Source organism: Salmo salar, chromosome 02 (assembly GCF_965601325.2).
Source record: "Salmo salar chromosome 02, fSalSal1, whole genome shotgun sequence".
NCBI classification, from domain to species: domain Eukaryota; kingdom Metazoa; phylum Chordata; class Actinopteri; order Salmoniformes; family Salmonidae; genus Salmo; species Salmo salar.
Genome location: NC_138292.1, coordinates 28,526,633 through 28,553,922, shown reverse-complemented (window position 1 = coordinate 28,553,922; position 27,290 = coordinate 28,526,633). Strand labels below are relative to the sequence as shown.

The following is a 27,290-nucleotide window of genomic DNA, read 5'->3' as shown; positions in this document are numbered from 1 at the left end:
TTGGTGACTATGTCAGATTTCTCCATGCTCTCCAACTCTTTCTTCAGACGGGCACGGAGAGCAAGGGGAATCTTTCTCGGTGGGTAGACCACAGGGGTTGCGTCTGGGTCAAGGTGAATGGTACATTCTCCTGGGAATAATCCTATTCCTGTAAAGACATCAGCAAACTCCTCCAGTACATTTTCTGTCTCTACTGGTGCTGTTACTGATAAAACTAGCTTGATGAGGTCCATGTCTAAACATGCTTTAAGACCTAGCACTGCAGGTGCTCTAGTGTCAACAACGTAAAAGTCCAACATCATGTCACTTTCCTTGTATTTGCATTTGAAAGTGCATGTGCCTTTTACTGGGAGCTGTTCACCACCATAACCATTCAGTCTGCGCATGGTGGGCTGTAGCTCGCACTCAGATGTCAAGCTGTGGTACTTATTCAGAGGAATAATGTTTACTTGTGCACCAGTGTCTAGTTTGAACTTTAGCTTTGTGCCTTGTGTTCCTATCTCAATGTCAGCAAAGGCTTGCTCTGTCTCTGATATGTGACTTTTCTGTGTCACTGAATCAATAAACAGTTCATCATCATTTGACTCTTTGATTGACATTTCATCTTCACTCACTGTGTGTACTGTTTTTCCACGGTAAGCTCTGCACACTTTTGCAAAGTGATTCCATTTACCACATTTAGTACACTGTTTGCCTTTAGCTGGGCAATTTCCTTGTTCGCCATGCACTTTGTATCCACAATATCCACATGTTTTGGGGCGTTTTGAGTCTGTGTCGCTCTGTTTTGGAGTTATGTCTCTCTCCGTTCTGAAACGCTCTCTCTGGGCACCGGAGGTGTGCTTTGATGTCTGCCTGACTGCGTGCACTGCTTGTTCACGTGATGCGCTCGTGCTGCGGCGCGAAATGGTTTTCATCTGAGCCTGTGCTAGCTCGTGAGATCTGGCTATGTCGATAGCTTTGTCCAGCGTTAGCTCAGACCCAACATTCAAAAGTTTCTCTCTCACTCGCGGTGAGTGTATTCCAAATACAATACGGTCCCTGACCATCTCATCCTTGTTTGCATAATCACAGTCTTTCACAAGCAGACGCAGCTCAGTCACAAACTGCTCAAAAGACTCGCTAGCTCCCTGTACTTTCTCATGGAATTTGTACCTAGCGAAAATTGTATTAGTCTTCGGCACAACATATGCTTCAAAACGATCGTAGTATGTTTTCAGTACCTTTGATTCAGCCTCGGTAAGTGTCCATGTGTTGTAAATATCTCTCCCTTTTTCACCGATCCAGAGGAGCAGGTAGCTACATTTTTCCTCTTCTCCTCTTTCCTTCAGGGGACCCGTGAACATTAGCTCCACATGCTGTTTGTACTTACGCCATGCATCGGGTAAGTTTGTAGACTCCCAGTCCATTCGAGGTGAAGGAACTCCAGAAAAATCCATCTTTTAAGAACATTTACTCTGACACCATGTTTTGTTTTGTACACTTTGTACAAAATAATAAAACGCAGAACTACAGGATGTTTCTTAACATAACTCTTTATTAACTAGCTACAACTACATGTTAGCCTATCTCCAACCACGATCAACTGCCCATGACCTAACCGTCTGGGTGGTCTTAACCAATCACCGCACAGTATGATACGGCGGTAAAATGCATCCAATTATAATTCAGTATGTATTCACATATGAATATTACAGCGGCTACGACAACTCATGTCAGAAAACAGCTCCCTGGCATAGTGGACAGTCACAATGTTGTATCAAAGGAAGCTGCGACTTACGTTGACGCAGCATGTAGGACATTTTCCCCAGAAGAACTTCCACCCGTAGAACACCATCTTGCAGGTCAACTATGGTACAGCCAGAGCTGGGGAGCTGCGAGAGGAGGGGGTAAAAGAGATGAGAGAAAATAAGGGAGACGAGGGAAAGAGGGGAGAGAAAAGTGTGGGGGTGAGGTTAAAGAACAACTACTGCCCATTCTGGCTCACATTTCACTCAAATCTTGGCATTTTAAAATTGCATAGTGGGGATGTTTACCTTCCGTTTGGTGTAAACCACAATATTGACTGTGACATCAGTTTGAAACCAGTCATACCTAAAAAAAAAGAAAATGTACAGATACAGTATGTTCATTACCTTCTCACATCTATCTATCACACCTCACATCATCCAGTCTGTCACCATTCTCAATATCATAACAGTTGTTCTTGTTGTTTTGTGAGCGTACCTGGGCCGGGCGTCTTTGGGTTGGGGTGGTGGCGGGGCGGCTGAGGGTTGCATCGATGAGGAGGGTGAGGGAGGGGTGAGGAAAGCAGGAGGAAGCGTGGAGGTAGGCGGAGGAGGGGGGGCTAGACCTGAGGAGAGAGAGAGAGACAAGAGTAAGGACTCTGATTTCAGCCACACAGGATATAGAACACCCACACACAAATACTAGACAGTACAGAACAATCGTGGGTTTTTTTCTGCACAATTCTTATTGTTATTTTGTACATTACCATTTAAATGAGTGATGCTGTCCTTTATCACAGATTGAGCTGTGGAGACAAATTAGAAAGGGTCAAAAAAACATCCTGCATGAAAGAGAGAATACGGTGCATTAAAGTCCTGAGACAGAGGGATTGTGTGTTCCTGTACCTTTAAGAGCAGTGCTGGCCTTCACAGCCATCCTCCCTACCAGACACTCCTTTAGCATGGACTCATAGTTCACCCAACGGTGAACCTGCTCATATGGCCACAGATACAGGGACAAAGGCAGGCAGGGAGAAAGCAAGAGAGCTTAGACACGCACGGCATCATAACACACATTATGTGCTTTAATGTTTTGAACTTGTGTGTTTTAACATGTGAACGTCCAAGGTAGTCCTGTAACTCGGGAAAGTCCAATGAGAGCTGACCTGGTCAAAAAGGTTTGTTCCGTCTATCCCAGCTGCCTTCATCAGTTCCTCTTCTCCTCCAGGGTGGAAATCCATGTAGGGGCTCACATTATAAACCATGCCTGAGACACACACAGGAAATAATAGTATTTATTCACAAAATACTCAAAAAAGGCAAAGAAATTATATATATATATATATATATATATATAAGCAATTCACAAAAAAAAATGTATTAAATATCTGTATATTAGGGCTAACTCGTGTAAGAAATGACCAGCATTGGAGGTTGGAGGGATGGTGGCTCCCAAAAGTCATCACCTAATAGCCTAACTGAAGTAGAAGATGTGCTGTAAGAGGTGTGACAAGTTAGCGCCCTCTGCTGACAGAAACTAATGTCCAGTCTTATACACGGAGTACACCAAACGTCAGGAACACCTTCCTTATATTGAGTTGCAACATTATGCCCTCAGAACGGCCTCAATTCATCGGGGCATGGACTCTACAAGGTGTCGAAAACGTTCCACAGGGATGTTGGCCCATGTTGACTCCAATGCTTCCCACAGTTGTGTCAAGTTGGCTGGATGTCCTTTGGGTGGTGGACCATTCTTGATACACATGGAAACTGTTGAGCATGAAAAATCCAGCAGCGTTGCAATTCTTGGTACAAACCGGTGTGCCTGGCACCGACTACCATAACCCATTCAAAGGCACGTACATTTTCTGTCTTGTCTGTGTGCCATTGAAGGTGAATGGACAATCCATGTCTCAATTGTCTCAAGGCTTAAAAATCCTTATTTAACCTGTCTCCCCTTTATCTACACTGATTGAAGATGTTTTACAAGTGACATCCATAAGGGTCATAGCTTTCACCTGGTCAGTCTATCTCATGGAAAGAGCAGGTGTTCTTAATGTTTTGTATACTCAGTGTACAGTCAGTCTACATGTATGTGGGCCCACTCACAACGACAAATATAACAGTGAATTCAGCCAATACATTCAAATAAATGGTTATGAATGATTCAACTATACACATTGTAATGTATGGCGTTGAGGGGCAGTTGAAGGCTGTGCCCAGCCTCCAATGCTTTCTATAGAAAGCCTTCTCACAACATAAAAGACACATACCCTACTCAAAGACATTATCCCAACAAACAACATTATCCTCCCAACACAGACATTATCCCAACAAACAACACTATCCTCCCAACACAAAAACATTATCCCAACAAACACAACAGTATCATCCCAGCACAAAGACATTATCCCAACAAACACAACATTGTCCTCACAACACAAAGTCATTATCCCAAACAAACAACATTATCCTCCCAGCACAGACATTATCCCAACAAAGACAGCATTATCCTCCCAACACAAAGACATGGCCACGCTGTAGCCGGGTGACTTACTGACCCTGAAAACAGACACAGTCGCAAGGAAACACTGTGTATGAGAGGAGAAGGTATGTACACCACAGGGAACCTTCATTTGTGTATACAATCGCCAATAACTATCTTATAGCCTACTGATATTAAATTGGTTAGCTAATGCCTTCATCACACATCCCTATGGGAGTGCTGATGAGTACGATCAACAAATCTGAAAACATGAATAATAATGAGACATGATGATAATGGTATCAGCATACGGTTGTTTAATTCCATATTTCTTCTCTACAACCTAATGCTGCTGTTGGGTGTTGTTATTTGTTTGTCAACTAAGTCCTAAAAGGTTCTTCCTGTGTGCCAAGCATATGTGAGCGTATGAGTTTGGGTAAGAGAGAGAGGTATAGGGAGGGAAGAGAGAGAGGTATAGGAAGGGAAGAGAGAGAGGTATAGGGAGGGAAGAGAGAGAGGTATAGGGAGGGAAGAGAGAGAGGTATAGGGAGGGAAGAGAGAGAGGTATAGGGAGGGAAGAGAGAGAGGTATAGGGAGGGAAGAGAGAGAGGTATAGGGAGGGAAGAGAGAGAGGTATAGGGAGGGAAGAGAGAGAGGTATAGGGAGGGAAGAGAGAGAGGTATAGGGAGGGAAGAGAGAGAGGTATAGGGAGGGAAGAGAGAGAGGTATAGGGAGGGAAGAGAGAGAGGTATAGGGAGGGAAGAGAGAAAGAGAGGCACACAAAGGGAGGGAGGGCACCCCTGTTCTGCTCTGAATAAGAAGAAGTGGACAGAGTCCTAGACACTAAAGCCTGCATAATCTTCCTTCATAGCAAATTCAATTAAGCTTTATTACTCAATGTCCTTGGACAAATGAACCCACTCCATGACTACCAATGAGTGCATTTAATCTCAATGACGCACATGTGGATACGAGAGGATGAAACGTGTTAGATTCCTCCCGAAAGTGATTCCTCACGAAACCTAGACAAGAAAATACCATGATTTTGGGGATTTTTACTCCATGTAATCCATATATAGTGCCTTCGGAAAGTATTCAGACCCCTTGACTTTTTCCACATTTTGTTACGTTACAGCCTTATTCTAAAATGGATGCCATGTTTTTTTCCCCTAATCAATCTACACACAATACCAGATAATTACAAAGCAAAAACAGGTTTGTAGAAATGTTTGCAAATGTATTACAAATAAAAAACTGAAATATAACATTTACATAAGTATTCAGACCCTTTACTCAGTTCTTTGTTGTAGCACCTTTGGCAGCGATTACAGCCTCAAGTCTTCTTAGGTATGACGCTACAAGCTTGGCACACCTGTATTTGGGGAGTTTCTTCCATTCTCTGCAGGTTGGATTCTCAAGCTCTGTCAGGTTGGATGTGGAGCATCGATGCACAGCTATTTTCAGGTCTCTCCAGAGATGTTCAATTGAGTTCAAGTCCGGACTCTGCCTGGGCCACTCAAGGACATTCAGAGACTTGTCCCGAAGCCACTCTTGCGTTGTCTTGGCTGTGTGCTTAGGGTCTTTGTCCCGTTGGAAGATCAACCTTCGCTGCAGTCTGAGGTCCTGAGCGCTCTGGAGCAGGTTTTCATCAAGGATCTCTCTTTCATCTTTCCCTCGATCCTGACTAGTCTCCCAGTCCCTGCCGCTGAAAAACATTCCCACAGCATGATGCTGCCACCACCATGCATCACCATAGGGATGGTGCCAGGTTTCCTCAGAGTGACCATCAGGTTCTTGGTCACCTCCCTGACCAAGGCCCTTCTCCCCCGATTGCTTAGTTTGGCCAGACGGTCAGCTGTAGGAAGAGTCTTGGTGGTTCCAAACTTCTATTTAAGAATGATGGAGGCCACTGTGTTCTTGGGGACCTTCATAATGCTGCAGATTTTTTTGGTACCAATCCCCAGATCTGTGCCTCGACACAATCCTGTCTCAGAGCTCCACAGAATTCCTTTCGACCTCATGGCTTGGTTTTTGCTCTGACATGCACTGTCAACTTTTGGACCTTATATAGACAGGTGTGTGCCTTTCCAAATCATGTCCAATCAATTGAATTTACCACAGGTGGACTCCAATCAAGTTGTAGAAACATCTCAAAGATGATCAATGGAAACAGGATGCACCGGAGCTCAATTTTGAGGCTCATAGGAAAGGGTCTGAATACTTATGTAAATAAGATAACAGTTTTTTATAAATACATTTGCAAACATTTCTACAAACCTATTTTCACTTTGTCATTATAGGGCATTGTGTGTAGATTGATGAGGGTGAAAAAACTATGTAATCCATTCTAGAATAAGGCTGTAACGTAACAAAATGCACTGTAATAGTCCTTTGGAGGAAGGATTGTTGACATAGACTTGACATTTGTATTTAAAACCATAATTGAGAAATTATTTATTAAAGTTGGCATATTATGACATTTTGTCCTAACTTAGGCTTCCTTTAAGACTCCATACTGTTTCATCTGTAGGTGCTACAAAGCAAACATCGGTGTCATATGAAGCTATACTGCGTTCTCTGTAATATGAGTAGTATTTTTATTTCAATAACTTTTTATTTTCATTAACTTACGAATATTGAAAAATATAAGCATGATTTTGAAATTGGCAAATGTTTTAATATATGGTTGAACATAATATACTATACAGGCTTAGCAAAGTTCAAGAGTGGGATCTCTGCTACTTTAAGCGTTATGACCCAATTTTTAAATGTGAAATTGATTCAAAACGGTGATTTGCAGGACGTGCAATGATACAAGTAGAAAGAGGGCTGTGATTGGTTTCATTGCTGAACTATGCCAATTTAAAAAAGGAGCCATAACTTTAAAACTAGCAGAGATCCCAGTCTGGAACTTTGATATGCCCATAGAGTATATAATGTTCAACAATATACTGCATTTTTAAACATATTTTCTATATTCATGTTGTATGATTAAATATTCATAAATTAATGTAAGACGTTTTTGTGAAATCAAAATACTACTCATATTACAGAGCAAGTGGTAAAGCTTCATATGAAACACATTTCTGCTTTGTATTGCAGCATCTACAGGTTAAATATTATTGGATATTAAAGGAGGCCTGGGTAAGGCAAAATGTAATAAATATGCCACTGTAACCGTGTAGGTTCCGTCCCTCTCTTCGCCCCAACCTGGGCTCGAACCAGGGACCCTTGCACACATCAACAACTGACACCCCACGAAGCATCGTTACCCATCGCGCCACAAAAGCCGCGGCCCTTGCAACGCAAGGGGCAACCCTACTTCAAGTCTCAGAGCGGGTGACGTCACCGATTGAAACGCTATTAGCGCGCACCACCGCTAACTAACTAGCCATTTCACATCGGTTACACCACCTTTGATGAACTATTTCTCAATTATGTGTTTAGATACAAATATCAAATACAATCTTTCCTTGCAAGGACTATTCTATGGATTACATTTCATGAAAATCTCCCAAATCATGTCATTTGTTTTGTCTGGGTATCGTGAGGAATCACTCAATTAGGACTACTGAAGGTGGAGAGAAGAGACAGAATTGTGTACAGATAGTATGTGTGTGTGTGTGCAATTTTCACATTTATTTTCCTGAACAATTTAAGTAATACCACAGTTTCTCCAACTCTAGCCCTGGAAAGGCATTAAGCCCTTGATTAGTTAAATCGAGTGTGTTAGTACTGGGCTTAAACAAAAACCTGAAAAACGCCAGGACCAGTATTGTGTGTGTGTGTGTGTGTACAGTATAAGGCTAGCTTGTGTAACCTCGTATGCAGGTCCAGCAGTCATCACGTGTGTTGTGTTTTTGCAGCTCCTCCTCCGTGACGTCTATGAGTCTGCCTCTCAGCCCTGTCAGGTCTCGGCCACTCTTAGCCACACGGATCCAGTCCATCAGACTGTGGCCAGGCTTCAATGCTACCTGAAACAACATGGAAGAACAGCCCTCACAGTTACAAAAGGTGGTATCATGATAACACAGCCTTACACTTACAGTAAAGAGTTGTCAAGAGACAGGTCTTTTTCTGCATTCAAAGGGTGTGGCATGATGACAATCAATTTAAGGTTGACTTTGCAGACAGGGTCTTCTAACTCAATATAAAATTGGACTACAGAACATTCACATGGTAGGACCACAATAGTCTAATCCATTGATGAAACATCAACATTATGTATGTTATATAGGCATGACTCTCACACAACAATCATGTCGTCAACTACCGGTACAGTACCTTGTTCCTGCCGGACTGACCGGCTGGAGCAACACGCTGCTGAGAGCCGGCTGCAGGGAACGACTGGGATGGGACGTTCAGCATCACGACTCTTCGAAAGCAGGCCAAATTCCGAAGGAATCCTGTATAAGACGGGTCTTCGATTAACACGACAATAAAGGACCAACTCTTGGAGTTGTGAACCACTGTGAAATTATGTTTCCGTTGTATCACAAAACATTTCCCTGAAGTGACACTAGTTGAGTAATTTAGCTAACTATCTAGCTGACTGGCTAGCACCCCGGAATAGCAAATTCGCAACAAAACGCCCAAATATGTCCATAATATCAGACGTATGACATAACCGGTGAGCTAGATCTCGACCGAACCAAATGACACTTCCAATTCATTGTTCGTACAAAAATATTTGACTATGTAAACACCTATTTGGAGTTGTCACTGTTAAAAACTACATTCCCACGGTGGCTGCAGATGGTGTCGCAATATAATGACGAAATGTTCAAACCACTTAAAGTGAAACTGTATCCAAAATACCTAGAGCGCCATCTAGTGTAAAGATAAATCTCAACAGTCGCTCTGAGACAGTACAAAGCCCTCCGAAAAATTCAGAAGACGATGTAAATAAAGGTAAAATAGGACTCATATTTATGTCTTTATAGGGTATATTTTTGGCAAAATAAATGTGACTATTTGGAAATGCTAAATGATAACTTAGTACACTCAGCCTACCTGATATGAAACCAGAGAAAAAAATGGTCACATTAGAAACATATTTCGCTCTTCCTCCATCTCCCTCCTCCTCATCCTCTTCTGAATCTTCGTTGGAATGATTTATCATCCTAATATGTTAATAATTTCCATAGGCCTACAGTTATTTTGTCACAATTCAGAAATGTGACTATCCCATGTATCACATGAACGTTGTACGTACAATGGCCTATTGCAAAACAATATAAAAAGACGGTTTGAATGTATTTATATGACCAACCAGCGTCAGTGCAGGGATAGTTCTACGTCCCTACTTAATCTGATTAGTCAAATCTCACTAAGAGGATTCCTAGACGGGAATAGTTTCTTCTTGACACGTGACTTCAAAATAAAAGCGCAGTGGGTTATAGGTTTGATGTGAGTCACAAATTCAACAATATGCATAATAATCAATCTCAGATGAAACATTTATTGTGGTAACCATGAGCGAGAGAGTTAATCTGGGAAACAGGCCTGTGTTTGATCATCTTCAACAATGTGTGAGCTGCTCCCATCACTTAACAGCCTGATATAATCATTCACAGCTGGCCACGGTGTGTGGTACTCAAAGATCCAAACACACACACACACACACACACACACACACACACACACACACACACACACACACATTCTGAGTGTGTGTGTGTGTGTGTGTGTGTGTGTGTGTGTGTGTGTGTGTGTGTGTGTGTGTGTGTGTGTGTGTGTGTGTGTGTGTGTGTGTGTGTGTGTGTGTGTGTGTGTGTGTGTGTGGAGCTGCTGAATGGCCAGTTGGGCAGTAATGAAGGGAAGCTTGTGCTGACGAGAGCAACACCTGGACACAGCAGGAGTTCAGGGAGGATGGACATGGGATGGGTAACAGGCAAACCGAAACCAGTTTCTCTCACACACACACACACACACACACACACACACACACACACACACACACACACACACACACACACACACACACACACACACACACACACACACACACACACACACACCGCATGTACGTACACACATACACACACACACACACATGCAAGCTTGCTGTGCATTTTGTCAGGTTTTATATAGTTAATACATTTTAGTATATAGTTAATAGACTGTTCATTTTGGGTAAGAAGTGTAGCAAATAGTTACGTTGTGCATACTTTTTTTATTAGTGGAATGGTAGTTGGCTAATATTAAAAGTATGGCCATAGTAATCCATAAGGTGGCAGTGCAACCATGAGCCTGAGTCTCTCTGCTGGTACACTGTTCTGTAAGGTGTTCTGTAGGTGGCAGTGCAACCATGAGCCTGAGTCTCTCTGCTGGTACACTGTTCTGTAAGGTGTTCTGTAGGTGGCAGTGCAACCATGAGCCTGAGTCTCTCTGCTGGTACACTGTTCTGTAAGGTGTTCTGTAGGTGGCAGTGCAACCATGAGCCTGAGTCTCTCTGCTGGTACACTGTTCTGTAAGGTGTTCTGTAGGTGGCAGTGCAACCATGAGCCTGAGTCTCTCTGCTGGTACACTGTTCTGTAAGGTGTTCTGTAGGTGGCAGTAGATACTTGCAGTGACAGGACACTGGTTGACTAGCTGTTATGAAATCCTTTTCCTTTTTGTCACGAACATCTTGTTCTGAACATTCTGACAATATTCAGTCAGGCTTAGCTAAAGCAGATGACTTGATTTGGTGTAGGCCTAAAGGAGCAGTTGAGTTCTGTTTTTAGGTATTTTCCAAGGTAAAAGCCTATAGCATAAGACATTGTTGCTTAAAGAGAATGTGGTTTAAGAGGATTTCATCAGATACTGTAATCTCCGATTAGCACAAATGTCCATGTTTGCGCCACGAATACACTTTTTACCCAGCCAGTGCAATATCTTTACCCATGATCCTCTCCTAAATTACATGATGCTCTTGGACTGCAAATGCTCTTGATTGGACAAAAAAACTCCCCACTAGAGACGACAGACGGAGAGACACCTGAGGGTATAAGTGCAAAGTAGCAGTGATTGTAATAGGTATTTATTTGTCTGCTTCAAATGTGCCAAAAAAAATTCTGTTCCGCCCCTTCTCTCTCTCTCTCTCTCTCGCTCTCTCTCTCTCTCGCTCTCTCTCTCTCTCTCTCTCTCTCTCTCTCTCTCACTCTCTCTTTCTCTCTCTCTCTCTCTCCCACCCCATCCCCCACTCCCCTCTCTATCTCCTCTCTGTCTCTACCACCCAGACCAGACCCGAGTGTAGCAGCACAGGGCAGATAATTACAATTTCAAAACCATTAGCCAGATCATTACCAGCTAATCCCCTGTTTGGTCTGATGAGTTACACGTTCCATTTTCCACCGTGCAGGCCGGACAGACAGCTTAGGGTCTCTCTCTCCCCAACATGGCCCTTCACGTGTCTGTCTGTCTTTCGGGCCCTTTATTCAAACTGTGAAAACACCACCATACAAAATGATGTTCCCTCTTCATTGGCTCATTCTCCTCTATTGAACAGACCAATGTATGTAATTGAGCAGCAAAGACATGCCGTGCCATATGGTAGAATATAGCAGCAGGCAGTTAGCAGAAAGCCTAGCGATGCACCCATCAGATCGTGTGGTGTCATCATCAGCAACGGGATCCAGCTAGCTAGTGCCGAGAGTAGGGTTTCCATGGCAACGCTGCCAAGTGAATAAAGTGGATTTCCAAGATTGGCGGCTGCTTTGCGCCAGTGTCCAAATATGGATAAACATACTGTCACTCATTGCTTCATTGTCTTTGTCTGGTGAAAGGTGAAAAACAGATCACTTTTTTCCCCTATGTGTTTTGACTGTACGATGTCATTCTCAATCTAACGCTGTCATTGATATTTGCAAACTATCGTAAGCATTGACGGTGATGTGTGAAGGGTACATTTCAGTGTGGGGAAAGATGTGGCTGTGTGAGAAGACAGCACTGTTTCTTTAGATGGGTAAACAGAGCATTGTAGTTGTATAATTATATATAGAATCCTGGGATTTGTATGATTGCAGTTCACTGATTTTGATGAGCAATGTCTCCTTTCTGACAGTGGTGTTAATGTGGCAGAGTGGAGGGGTGATAGCAGAATCCTCATTTGATATTTGATTAACCTGTTCTACCTGTAAATCTAGGTAAATCTACCTAAAATGTATTTATATAGACAACTGGGTAGCACTTTTTTTTATTGTACAGAAATTCACAAGTATTAACAAAAAAAATACTTGTTAAAATGGTAATGACATTTCCCAACAGGAACAATCAGAAACAAATATAATATATGACCTAGAGCAGTAGTTCCCAAACTTTTTATAGTCCCATACCCCTTCAAACATTAAACCTCCAGCTGTACCCCCTCTAGCTCCAGGGTCAGCGCACTCTAGAATGTTGTTTTTTGCCATCATTGTGAGCCTGCTACACACGATACATTTATTAAACATAAGAATGAGTGTGAGTTTTTGTCACAACCCGGCTCGTGGGAAGTGACAAAAAGCTCTTATAGGACCAGGGCACAAATAATAATATAATTATAATCAATAATTTTGTTCTTTATTTAGCCATCTTACATATAAAACTTTATTTGTCCATCGAAAATTGTAAATAACTCACCACAGGTTAATGAGAAGGGTGTGCTTGAAATGATGCACATACCTCTGCAATGTTGGGTTGTATTGGAGAGAGTCTCAGTCCTAAATCATCTTCCACAAACAGTCTGTGCCTGTATTTAGTTTTCATGCTAGTGAAGGCCGAGAATCCACTCTCACATAGGTACATGGTTGCAAAGGGCATCAGTGTCTTAACAGCGCCTTTTGCCAAGGCAGGACACTCTGAGCGCAGCCCAATCCAAAAATCTGGCAGTGGCTTCAGATTATTTATTTTTTACCTTTATTTAACCAGGTAGGCTAGTTGAGAACAAGTTCTCATTTGCAACTGCGACCTGGCCAAGATAAAGCATAGCAATTCGACACATACAACAACACAGAGTTACACATGGAATAAACAAAACATACAGTCAATAATACAGTAGAACAGAAGAAAACAAAAAGTGTATATACAGGGAGTGCAGATGAGGTAAGTTAAGGCAATAAATAGGCATGGTGGCGAAGTAATTACAATATAGCAATTAAACACTGGAATGGTAGATGTGCAGAAGATGAATGTGCAAGTAGAGATACTGGGGTGCAAAGGAGCAAGATAAATAAATACATACAGTATGGGGATGAGGTAGGTAGATAGATGGGCTGTATACAGATGGGCTATGTACAGGTGCAGTGATCTGTGAGCTGCTCTGACAGCTGGTGCTTAAAGCTAGTGAGGGAGATATGAGTCTCCAGCTTCAGAGATTTTTGCAGTTCGTTCCAGTCATTGGCAGCAGAGAACTGGAAGGAAAGGCGACCAAAGGAGGAATCGGCTTTGGGGGTGACCAGTGAGATATACCTGCTGAAGCGCGTGCTACGAGTGGGTGCTGCTATGGTGACCAGTGAGCTGAGATAAGGCGGGGCTTTACCTAGTAGAGACTTGTAGATGACCTGTAGCCAGTGGGTTTGGTCCAGTACTTTAAAAATATCCTCTCCTGTTGTCCTGGTTTCCAGTGGTTTACAGAAGAGTATGTCTTCCTTAATTTACCCCCCATAAACGTATCGGACATATACCAGGAGCTGTGCCAGGCCCGCCACATCTGTTGACTCATCCAGCTGTAACGCATAGAATTCACAGGCTTGTATGCGAAGCAGTAATTGTAATCTCCTGCCATGTCACTGAGGCGTCGTGAAACAGTGTTGTTTGATGAAGATAGTGTCTGTATAGTTGTTTTGGCCTTTTCCCCCAGAATTGTCCCAGCCATATCCGGGGCAGCAGGAAGAATTAAGTCCTCCACAACAGTATGTGCAAGAGTGAAGGTTTCATTGAGTTGTGAGATAGTTATTTTGCACATATAACACACCGTGGCTGAGGAAAGGCACTACTCCCAATATAAATGAACCCCAAATCAATATAATTCTCATCATATTGTCACGAATCCCACCGAAGGTGCCTCCCCTACCTGTTCGGGTGGCGCTCGGCGGTCGTCGTCGCCGTTCTACTAGCCACCGCTGATCCTTTTTCCCTTTTCTGTTTGTTTGGTCTTATTGGTTGCACCTGTTCCCTGTTTTTGTTTCTTGATTTGTGTTTATTTAAGCCTGTTTAGCCCGCCCTGGTTTGTGCGGGATTATTTCGCTGTTTGTATTTTTGGATGTGCTGGCTGACGTCTTATTTTTCTCTCTCTGTTTTGGGTTGGTCATTATATTTACGCGCCCTTCTGTTTTGGCGTGACCATTTGTGCCGGAGAAAATAAAGACGATATACTTAAACTCTGTTCTCTGCGCCTGACTCCAACCACCACTCCTAGATTCCTTGACACATAATTGTACCTCTTCGATGGTCCAACATCTCTGTCTGTTGTTCAGTGCTTTCCCGGGTAAGGGGGCAGTAGCTCTTCGGCTGCATCAGATTCACAACTGCCAGTGTCCATGCTAGCTGGGCTAACAACCAATGTAGAATTAATGATGCTAGCATTGGATGTGCTCGTGGAAGCAGAACAACTTGTGTCGTCGACAGGTGCAGGTGCAGTACTACCAGTAGAGCTGGTATGTGTCTCTATGGCCGCGGGCCTTACTTTTTTTTACCATTTATCAATTTTCAAGGAAATGGAATGAGCAGCAGCTACGTTTGGCTACATAAGGACCGTTAGTGGAATTCCCGCGAGAGAGTAATGGTTAATGTGATTGGATGTTAATTATTTGCAAGGCTACCTGTATTTGACAATTGTGTTGTCATTTCGCTGAACACTAGATGGTTTAATTTTATTTTGGGCAGTGAAACTAGGCTACTCAGGCGAGAAAGAAACCTCAGCCAAATGTATAGCCTGTTGGAAAATATAAATGGACTGTTTGAATTTATTTTTATTTATTTTTTAATCACATTTTTATTTGGCGTACCACCGATGGCATTGCGCGTACATGGGAATGCCTTTCCTATTGTTACGCTCGTTGTTGGAATGAGACCAAGGTGCCACGTGGTAGGCGTAGTGAGATGCATAGTGAGAAATACTGAAAAATGTTGATTTCTCTTTTGATAGATCTCTCAGAGCCAGAAACCTGTCCAGATGTTTCATTGGCTCTCCTGTGCCCTGACTCTGATGGACCTCTGGCTGACTAGAACCTTTGAAGTGAATGTGTTCAGTCTGATTGGCCGATTGGCCGTAACCAACATGGATTCATGGTTACACCAGGTCAACTCTCCATGAATCATCTCACAGAGTCGTGACCTATGACCTTCCACTGCCCATCCATTGGCTTTGACCACAACCCACTTAATCAGTTGCCATTCATTCATACATACATTTCTATTCATCCGATATGTGGATTTATGTGTGGATAAATCATGTCTTTGGTTATTTGTGTTATTTGGCAGTGTTAGAATGAATAGATGTCAATGGAAATTAAGGTTCACTTTGTTAATAAACCATACTTGTCACATATAAATGGTCAAGTTTCTTAAAAAAATAAACATGAACATTCATATGTTCACGTTCCATTTACCAGTCAAACAGAATCCCAAGGCTAGGAAGGAATGCATCTCACCATTGCTCCAGGGACCCAGTGATGTCACGGTGTCCTAATTGGCTTGACAATCCTCGTCCATCTTAGTAGGCTGAGGGGGAGTGGGGGAGCGAGAGAGAGAGAGAGAGAGAGAGAGAGAGAGTGAGGGGGGGAGAAGGAAAGAAAAAAAAATACAGAAAGAGAAGAAATGTCCCATGTCAGGATCCAGGGCTGACAGAACAGAAACACCCCCCTGAGAAATACTCGGTTGGACTAAACCAACTGAGACCCCCATACCTACTCCCTTCCACATCTAATGTTTGGTGTCTACCAGTGGGAGGGCTAGGGCCTGTCAGTCAAAACACTGAGGGCATGCCGCTGTTTCAAAACATGTGCTTAAAGGGTGTGAAGTTTAACTGCAGTGGGGCTGGAAGCAGCAGTAAAAGTCTCCTTAAAATGTAAGAGACAGACATGCATCAAGCACTGACTACCCTCTGGTACTGCAGGGGGCTGGATGTTTCTAAGAGACAGACATGCATCAAGCACTGACTCCCCTCTGGTACTGCAGGGGGCTGGATGTTTCTAAGAGACAGACATGCATCAAGCACTGACTCCCCTCTGGTACTGCAGGGGGCTGGATGTTTCTAAGAAACAGACATGCATCAAGCACGGACTCCCCTCTGATACTGCAGGGGGCTGGATGTTTCTAAGAGACATACATGCATCTAGCCCTCTCTCCTCTGGTACTGCAGGGGGCTGGATGTTTCTAAGAGACAGACATTTATCTAGCCCTCTCTCCTCTCTGGTACTGCAGGGGGCTGGATGTTTCTAAGAGACAGACATGCATCAAGCACTGACTCCCCTCTGGTACTGCAGGGGGCTGGATGTTTCTAAGAGACAGACATGCATCAAGCACGGACTCCCCTCTGATACTGCAGGGGCTGGATGTTTCTAAGAGACATACATGCATCTAGCCCTCTCTCCTCTGGTACTGCAGGGGGCTGGATGTTTCTAAGAGACAGACATTTATCTAGCCCTCTCTCCTCTCTGGTACTGCAGGGGGCTGGATGTTTCTAAGAGACAGACATGCATCAAGCCCTCTCTCCTCTGGTACTGCAGGGGGCTGGATGTTTCTAAGAGACAGACATGCATCAAGCCCTCTCTCCTCTCTGGTACTGCAGGGGGCTGGATGTTTCTGCTGCCATTTGTCACATCCCATCAGCCTCACCATGTGACAGTTATGAGTGATACAAACTAGTGCACCAGAAAGCAGTTAGGATTGTCTTCTGCTGTGTTCTGTCTACATTCATTATTGTATAACTGCATGAGATTGTTTTTGCCTAATAGACCAGATTGACAGATAAAAAAGGGTGAACACACACGCATTCAAGCACACACACACACACACACACACACACACACACACACACACACACACACACACACACACACACACACACACACACACACACACAGTCTGTAGCCTTTAGGATGTGTGTGATGAGTTGAATAAACTGTTTTGTTTTGTCCTAATCCCTATAACCCAGGCTTGTGTCTGCTGGCTCTGTGGAGATGAGAGATGTCACTCACTGCTGTAAGCTTCCGCTATCCTCTGACGCCACATGATCCTATCTTTAATGTACCTTGTGTTTCTGTGTGTGTGTATGTGTGTGTGTGTGTGTGTGTGTGTGTGTGTGTGTGTGTGTGTGTGAGATTAATCTGTCTGTGTTCATATAGCGAGTGTTTTTTGGCTGTACAATGTCTTTGGTGAGATTGAAATGAGTATTGAACACCAGTTATGCACGTTGGTCATGTCTAACAGCCTTTTAAAGGTGCTGGGATATACTCAGCTCTGCTTAATGGTGCATTTAGCTGCTACAATAACTAACTTGGTGGAGGGACTGGATGATAAGGCACATACTGTGAGACACACACAAACACATGTACGCACGTGCACACACACACACACACACACACACACACACACACACACACACATGCATGAATGAACACAAATGCACGCACAAACATACAGTGGCTTGTGAAAGTATTCAACCCCCTTGGCATTTTTCATATTTTGTTGCCTTACAACCTGGAATTAAAATGGATTTTTGGGGGGATCTGTATCATTTGATTTACACAACATGCCTTTATGGCAAAACAAACAAGAAATAAGACCAAAAAATTGACAACTTGAGTGTGCATAACGTTCACCCCCCAAAAGTCAATACTTTGTAGAGCCACCTTTTGCAGCAATTACAGCTGCAAGTCTCTTGGGGTATGTCTTAATAAACTTGGCACATCTAGCCACTGGGATTTTTGCCCATTCTTCAAGGAAAAACTGCTCCAGCTCCTTCAAGTTTGATGGGTTCCACTAGTGTACAGATTCTCAATTGGATTGAGGTCTGGGCTTTGACTAGACCATTCCAAGACATTTAAATGTTTCCCCTTAAACCACTCGAGTGTTGCATTAGCAGTATGGTTAGGGTCATTGTCCTGCTGGAAGGTGAACCTCCGTCCCAGTCTCAAATCTCTGGAAAACTGAAACAGGTTTCCCTCAAGAATTTCCCTGTATTTAGCGCCATCCATCATTCCTTCAATTCTCACCAGTTTCCAAGTCCCTGCCAATGAAAAACATCCCCACAGCATGATGCTGTGGTGTTCTCGGGGTGATGAGAGGTGTTGGGTTTGCCCCAGACATAGCGTTTTCCTTGATGGCCAAAAATCTAAAATTTTGTCTCTTCTGACCAGAGTACCTTCTTCCATATGGTTGGGTAGTCTCCCACATGCCTTTAAGCAATGGCTTTTTTTCTGGCCAATCTTCCACAAAGCCAAGCTCTGTGGAATGTACGGCTTAAAGTGGTCCTATGGACAGATACTCCAATCTCTGCTGTGGAGCTTTGCAGCTCCTTCAGGGTTATCTTTGGTCTCTTTGTTGCCTCTCTGATTAATGCCCTCCTTGCCTGGTACGTGAGTTTTGGTGGGCGGCCCTCTCTTGGCAGGTTTGTTGTGGTGCCATATTCTTTAAAAAAATGTATATGTAACGGCTGCCGTGAGAGAGAGTGGACCAAGGTGCAGTGGAGTTATTGTTCATAATTTAATATTTAATTGAACAACGTGAACACTATACAAAAACAAGAAAAGAGAAAACCGACAGCCAACAGTCCTGTCAGGTGCAAACACTAACAGAAACAATTACCCACAAAACCCCAACGGAAAAACTCCCAATCAACAACAACGAACTTCAGCTGTGCCTGATTGGGAGCCACACACGGCCCAAAACAAAGAAATACAAAAACATAGAAACAAAAACATAGAACGCCCACCCAATGTAACACCCTGGCCTAACCAAAATAAAGAACAAAAACCCCTCTCTATGGCCAGGGCGTTACAGTATAATGGATTTAATGGTGCTCTGTGGGATGTTCAAAGTTTCGGATATTTTTTTATAACCCAACCCTGATCTGTACTTCTCCACAACTTTGTCTCTGACCTGTTTGGAGAGCTCCTTCATCTTCATGGTGCCGCTTTCTTGGTGGTGCCCCTTGCTTGGTGGTGTTGCAGACTCTAGGGCCTTTCAGAACAGGTGTATATATACTGAGATCATGTGACAGATCATGTGACACTTAGATTGCACACAGGTGGACTTTATTTAACTAAATATGTGACTTCTGAAGGTAATTGGTTGCACCAGATCTTATTTAGGGGCTTCATAGCAAAGGGGTGAATACATATGCATGCTTTCTGTTTTAAATTGTTTTTATTTTTAACAAGTATTTTTTTCATTTCACTTCACCAATTGGGCTATTTTGTGTATGTCCATTACATGAAATCCAAATAAAAATCTATTTAGGTTGTAACGCAACTGGGAAACTACAGATTGTCTGACGAGTATTTTTCTCCGCTCATACAGGAGTAATAAAGGCCTAGTGAACTAATTTGGTGGGAATTTATCAGGGGGTGCTGCAGCACCCTCAGCACCCCTACTACCCACGGTTATGTCTTCATTAGTCTTAGATGTGGCGTGGACAATTAGAGGCTATTAAAATATCCAACATGACAAGTGAATGTTTTATGTTCATGTTTCTTTCATTTGCAGCATAAATACTTAATTTTTTACCTTTATTATTTAATTTTACATTAATTATCCTTTTGTTTCGAGGACTTAGTCTAAAATTACACTACCAGTTATTTTTCCTTGACAGTGTTCTCCTCATTAATGACCAACAACAAGTGATTAAAGATATTATTTACATGATATAGTGAACACTAATAATCAGTCCAGTAGGATAGTAGATAGGACTAACCTTTTTATATTTTTCTTAAATTCAACACTTTCGGCTAATTAATGTATTTGGATCAGACCCAGCTGTGTGAAGGGGATCGTGCTTGGGCTCTGATATCCCTCATAAAGACCATATGACCTAATAATTACCCTGCTAATGATATCATCATCCATCCCCCACTCCACTCCCTCCGCCACGCACTGCTATTCTCCTTCAAAAACAGAGAGAGATACCATGTACTGTGTCAAATCACCTCAGCTAAATTATGTCTCGTTAAAATAACTCAGGGCTGAGGGTAGAACTAAGTGGACCACAACCAGTAAAGACAATTGTTTGACCTCAGTAGTTTTCGAATTGGATTCCTGTAGAAAAAATGTAACTTTAGATTCAACTTTTGTTTGTTTAACTGGAAAACTTATGATGCCTTGTGTTTTTGTAACTCCTTTGACTTGAAGCTCTGTGCGGCCTGCTGTACTTGGCTAAAGCCTAGTTAATTAAACTTCATGAGTTAGTTGGGAGTCTAAAACAGCGGTTCCAGCTGTGATGGTTTACCACATTACAGAGCCCCACGGACCTCTTCTGCTGTGATTAATTACTAAAATAATGATTCACTTAGTAGCCTCTGCTCCCACTCAGCTGAAATCATTCCCCACTGGAGCTATTCCCCACATAACGTTCGGTCATAAGTTTGGGTCAAATGTAAAATCATTTGCATGTAAATGCATCAAATGTTTGCAGCTGGAAGTGCTTGCATGTGTTGTTCAAGCAGCTCAGATGCTCTAGACTAGGTCACCAGTTTGGATCTTCTTTTACAGTATTTAAAAAATGGTGTGTGCGTGTGTGTGTGTGCGTACGTGTGGCATCATAGTTTCTCCTATCTTTCCTCGGCACAGTGAGTAACATGACCACTCAGGAATGTCTGATTCTCACCTTCGTGTTTAATCTTAGCAAACACATCCTAAATAGATCTCTGCTATCCCTAAACACACCCTCTCTTCTCACAATCCATCACTTCTCCCCTCTCTTAAAGAAGACAGTTGTATTATGTCAGCCGGTAATAAAGTATTTGATAAGTACATGGTTTGTGTTTACTAACAAGTAAAGGTGAAATTTAACACCTATCTCTAAAGTAAATATGCACACTCCTGCTCCCACACATCACATGCTGTATCTCAGAGAGAGAGAGAGAGAGGGGACTGTTAGAGAGTGGGAGGGAGGGAGAGAGAGAGAGAGAGAGAGATGGGGGACTGATAGAGAGTGGGAGGGGGAGAGAGAGAGAGAGGGGGGACTGATAGAGAATGGGAGGGAGAGAGAGAGAGAGAGGTGGCCAGGCTCAGGTTGTGAATGCGGGGTAAACATGCTGACAGTGTGAGCACAGCTGGGAGTGCTTAACTCACACTACCTCCCTGCATAGAGTGCTGCATTGTTCCACAGGCGCCTCTGGCTGTTTTCCCCCTGATAATTACACCTTATTTTACTTAAAACAAGCCTCCAACAAACCCACACAAAAACACTTGCCTTTTCTCTCCTCTTGCCCGTTACATTCCCTTCATTTTCTCTCCTCTGCATCTCCCTCTCTATACATCTATGCAAGAGAAGAGTGTTTAATCTATGTAAGATTGTATGTTCATGAGCTAACATGTCCAAACTCAGGTATGCTGTGCCACAAGACTATGTTATCCGGCTGAGCTAAAGCCTTGGTATTACCTCTGAGTGCAAATGCAAGGTTACTCATCACACACCACACACAGTTTGATGTATTTGATACCATTCCACTAATTCCGCTCCATCCTCCCTAATTAAGCTGCCACCAACTTCCTGTGTCACACTGCACAGCTCCCAACCATCTATGCTACACTTACGCCCCTTCCTCCACATATAGATACATACAACACTAAATATATCTTACACATCACCTTCAGTAGACTATCACTGTCTCATAGTTTGGAACTAGCAACAAAGCAGCACGACTCCATCAATGTCCAGACAGAGTGAATGAATAGTTGAATCCCCCATAGAGACAACCTGTTGTCCCTCTCATAACCACAACACACACATGGCCTCGGCTCACAGGTCACCAAATTGGATGACATAGCTTAAATCAGCTCATCAAACGGAGGGAAATGAGGCCAGTCTCCATGGTATCATATATTGACTGAATGGGACCATCAGCGCTTAAAATGTCTTCACTCTTTACTCAAAACATCATGCCACCACCACCAGTGAGCTTAAGAGAAGTGGGAGGAGGTACAGTATTTTGAAAGAGAAAGTTATGATAACAAGCCAATATCAGTCAGGCGTCCTTATTGCTTATTATGTGTATATCATGTAACCAGAGTTTAAGAGGAGACCCAGGTGTTGATGAAAAGACACCTGTGTTTTAAAATGTGTTGATGGACACCAGTGTGCCATGCTGGCACAGAGCCAACATGCCAATGCCATCTGTCTCCTCTTCTTCTTCCCTCTCTTCAACATCCTCATCCTCCTCTCCAATCATCTCCTGACCAATAAATGTCAATATGAGACAGGCAGACAGATTAATCCCATACACACAAACACATGCACATGTACACACACACACACGCGCACGCACGCACGCACGCACACGCACACGCACACACACACACACCTCAGCTCAACAGCAAACACATGCTTTGCTAATCAGCTTAGCATTTAAAACTGACTCTCTTCCCCCTTTCCCCCTTCTTTCTCCATCTCCATCTCCCTCTCGCTCTCTCTCTCTTCCTCTCTTCCCACTCACTCTCTCCCTCTCCCCTTTCTCCCCCTCCCCCATATCTATCAGCCCCAAACAACTACACTTTCTCTCTCTTTCTATCTCCTTCTCCCCCCTTCTCTCTCAGCCCTCCCTCCTCCCCTTCCCTTGGAGGAGGATTGATATCTAATTATGTCAGGTCACTCGTCCAGATGGACCCATCGCCCGTCCCTTTGTATCCCCCCTCACCACTCCCACAGGCCCTCTGACCTCCTACAGCATCGCCCTGGAAACCAACCTGTCTGAGCTAGCTAGGTCCCCATGGGCAAAGTGTGAGGGGGAGGGGGGATGAGACCCTTGGGTTTACTCAGGGAAGAGATGGAAATAAGGATGGATAGGGGGAGAGGAGAGGAGGAGAGGAATACTTGTATTCCAGGTCGCATACTTGGTATTCCAGGCCCATCTCACGGCTGGTTAAGCTGCATGAATAGATGTAGCTGGCAGGGAGGGAGGGTGGCCATGGATGTGTCTCTCTCTATATATATATCTCTCTTGATCTTTCTCTCTTGCTCGATCTCTATCTCTCTCTCTTCATCGCCATCTCTCTCTTTCTCTTTATGTCTCTCTCTTTATTTGTCTCTCTTTCTCTTTCTCTCTCTTTTCTCTGCTTTGGTGCCAGACAGATGGTTCAGTACACAGACAACAAGTATTTGTTTGAAGAGCTTCAATAACTCCACTAATGTGGAAGAGAATAAAGCGATAGTGAATAGGACATTATATAGGACATCATATTGCAGGGTTGGGAATATGTCTGTCTCTGTGGTGATGTTTTAAACAACCGCCCCCAACCAAGAAACATATAGTACAGTGAAGACAGTTATATATTTGATTTGTTGATAGTATAACCTTGCTGCCTTGATCTTATTGAAACGGGTAGAGGTATGACTTTCTTTATGGTTTTCAGATGGTGTGTAATTTCTTCCAAAGGTCTAGGACTTTCAAACTAACAGCGACTCTCCACGAATTGTGTTCTCCCCTGAGACACTGAAACACAGCAATCTATTTTAGGGCAGTAACCACTTGTCATATGCATTCAATTACCCCTTAACTACTTAAGGTTTGTCATTGATGTCATTGTACAGTAAGCTACATTTTGTCATTGATGTCATTGTACAGTAAGCTACATTTTGGCCTTGATGTCGTTGTATGGAAGCTACATTTTGGCCTTGATGTCGTTGTAAGGAAGCTACATTTTGGTCTTGATGTCGTTGTACAGTAAGCTACATTTTAGCCTTGATGTCATTGTACAGTAAGCTACATTTTAGCCTTGATGTCATTGTACAGTAAGCTACATTTTAGCCTTGATGTCATTGTACAGTAAGCTAGATTTTGGCCTTGATGTCATTGTACGTGCTACCTGTCCCAGACCTGCTGTTTTCAACTCTCTAGAGACAGCAGGAGCAGTAGAGATACTCTCAGTGATCGGCTATGAAAAGCCAACTGACATTTACTCTTGAGGTGCTGAATTGCTGCACCCCCGACAACTGTGATTATTATTATTTGACCATGCTGGTCATTTATGAACATTTGAACATCTTGGCCATGTTCTGTTATAATCTCCACCCGGCACAGCCAGAAGAGGACTGGCCACCCCTCATAGCCTGGTTCCTCTCTAGGTTTCTTCCTAGGTTTTAGCCTTTCTAGGGAGTTTTTCCTAGCCAACGTGCTTCTACACCTGCATTGCTTGCTGTTTGGGGTTTTAGGCTGGGTTTCTGTACAGCACTTTGAGATATCAGCTGATGTAAGAAGGGCTATATAAATACATTTGATTTGATTTGATACAGTAGGCTACATTTTGGCCTTGATGTTTAGTTAAAGCACACATTTCAGAAAGATTAATTGTTACCTGACATGAAAAATGTAATGTCTTTACTATTAGGATGCTATACGTATTTACAGCACACTTCAGCTGTTGGTTTGTTTTTCAAGCCCTTCATGGATCGTTGTTGATGTGTATATCAGCCTGGGTAAGAGAGATGCCAGAGTCACAAATCAAAGCCCACCAACAATCTCAGAGCCAGGAAGGAGGGCAGAAATCAGAGAGCAAAACATTACCCAACTCATCACAGCACTTAGTGTGTCCACTCTGATGCAATACTCAATACTTCTATACACATTCATAAGCATTTATAAAAGCGTCATGAAAGTTGTTTTACATTTTTATCAATGTGTACTCAGATTCTCAATATATTCCCAACAACCAATACATAAACCGGGTATGCTGTACATCTGTGCTATGCCTCTTTGATTTTAAACACAGGCTTTTCCTGAAGCATCGTGAGGACAGGCTTATTTACTGTCTGAGAGGAAAGAACAGAAAAATAAATAACACCAAACAGAAGTCTGGATGAAGAGATGAAAACAGTCATTATGGTTTGGGGGGTTTCTCTCGCTTCACATCCGTCCGTTGCACTCATTTCCAAATGTCAAAACACCCGCTTTTCTAAGACACTTGAAGAAAATAACAAAAAGGGCAGATTTCTAAACCAGCGGTGTATTATATACAGCCTCTTGAATGGTGGATGGGCTTTCCTGCCAAGGTAGAAATTTCCATTGCTAATATGAACTTTGCATAAGTGCTTATAATGTTAGCTAGCATCGCTTCCTCAGCCTCTCGTTATTGTTTTTCCACTAAAGTAAAGCAAAGCCGCGAAAATTCCTGGGCAAATATAAACTTTGCTTAAGTACTTATATGGCTGTTTTCTCTCTCCCATATGGTGGCCAAAGGCACAAAGCCTCAGAGAGAATACAAAGCACTCCCTGCTCCGCTAAGCCCATCCCCATCCACGGACAAAAGACCCAGGGCCTTCAAAGGATCTTGGAGCCTTTAACCAGTTAACAAGAGTCGGACGAGTTGGACCATCAGTGTTTGAGAATGCTTTGCTTCACAAAACCTTTCAGAGATCATTCAGTTTCTCCTGCTGACTCCCACTCCATTGAAGGGAGAAAATTGACAAGATGAACTCCCTGCAAATATACTGTGCCCATTTTGTAAATAGCCTATCTGTAAATAGCCCATCCAACCAACTACCTACCTCATCCACATATTTGTTTTTCTGCTCTTTTGTACACCAGTATTTCTACTTGCACATCCTCATCTGCACATATATCACTCCATTGTAAATTGCTAAATTGTAAATACTTCACCACTATTGGTCTATTTATTGCCTTATCTCCTTACTTCATTTGCACACACTGTATACAGATTTTTCTATTGTGTTAATGACTATTCGTTTGCTTATCCCATGTGTAACTCTGTGTTGATGTTTTTGTCGCACTGCTTTGCTTTATTTTGGCCAGGTCACAGTTGTAAATGAGAACTTGTTCTCAACTGGCCTACCTGCTTAAATAAAGGTGAAATATAATTTTTTTTAAATGTTGCTCTGTACTCATTCTCTCTCTCTCTTCCCTTTGTTCCGTCTCTCTTGTAGCTTCCCTCGGAGGGTAAGTAATTATCACTTTGTGAGATTGAAATGAAACAAGCTCAAATGAATCTTAAACCTGTTGTTGTTGGTAAGATCCTGAAAACCAACTGAAGTGCGACTAAACCCCATGCTGATACAGAGAAATGTAATTTTCAGATGGAAATGTATTTCCCTCCTAGTCATCTACATACAGTGTGTGTATACTACAAGCTACACTTACTAGGCTACACACACACACACACACACACACACACACACACACACACACACACACACACACACACACACACACACACACACACACACACACACACACACACACACACACACACACACACACACACACACACACACACACACACACACACACCGCAAAGTGGCTGAACATTGAGTAATTGCTGTGGAGAGATTTAAGATGTAAAGCCTGACTGCTGCATATGTCTTTATGACAAGAGTGTGAAGTGTTATCATTAGTAATGTGATTAACACCTCCTCAACAGGGGGTGGGCTGGGTGAGACGGGCTGGGGAAGGGTAGGGGGAAGAAGGTGGGTGTGTGTGTGTGTGTGTGTGTGTGTGTGTGTGTGTGTGTGTGTGTGGTAGTGTGTGTGTGTGTGTGTGTGTGTGTGTGTGTGTGTGTGTGTGTGTGTGTGTGTGTGTGTGTGTGTGTGTGTGTGTGTGTGTGTGTGTGTGTGTGTGTGTGTGTGTGTGTGTGTGTGTGTGTGTGTGTATATGTGACCACATGTGCTTTCTCATTTGCAGCTCTCCTTCTCTTTTCTTCTCTTTCATTCTCTCTTTCTACTCTTTATCTCTGTCTCTCTCTCCGAGACAATGCATTGTTGGCGGAGGACGCGTTCAGTCAATATTTAGTAAATATGGAGAAGTCTATGGCCAAATCTCTCAATGTGTATTTGCTTCTCTCACTGATTATTTTATCTGTCCTCAACTAATGTTGTTTCAACCTCCTATTTCTTTCTCTTCCTCTTTCCCTCTCTGTGTCTGTGTCTCTCTCTGTCTCACTGTCTT

General features: G+C 43.0%; 1 protein-coding gene across 2 annotated transcripts in view; it reads right to left on the bottom strand.

The window, feature by feature from the left end:
• Positions 1–8,975, bottom strand: part of LOC106579451 (cytochrome b5 reductase 4) — a 44,791-nt gene extending 35,816 nt beyond the window's left edge. Inside the window, exons 1-9 of one of the 2 annotated variants that reach the window (XM_014159384.3) lie at positions 8,916–8,975; positions 8,494–8,615; positions 8,030–8,183; positions 2,891–2,991; positions 2,631–2,715; positions 2,492–2,530; positions 2,224–2,350; positions 2,034–2,091; positions 1,778–1,871 (exon numbers count right to left, since the gene is read on the bottom strand). In XM_014159384.3, coding sequence (XP_014014859.1) covers positions 1,778–1,871; positions 2,034–2,091; positions 2,224–2,350; positions 2,492–2,530; positions 2,631–2,715; positions 2,891–2,991; positions 8,030–8,183; positions 8,494–8,577 — 742 coding nt within the window. In that variant the 5' untranslated portion in view covers positions 8,578–8,615; positions 8,916–8,975. Of the gene's footprint in view, positions 1–1,777; positions 1,872–2,033; positions 2,092–2,223; positions 2,351–2,491; positions 2,531–2,630; positions 2,716–2,890; positions 2,992–8,029; positions 8,184–8,493 lie in introns of both variants that reach the window. The other variant, XM_014159375.3, reaches the window with a different exon arrangement.
• Between the last annotated feature and the right edge of the window lie 18,315 nt (positions 8,976–27,290).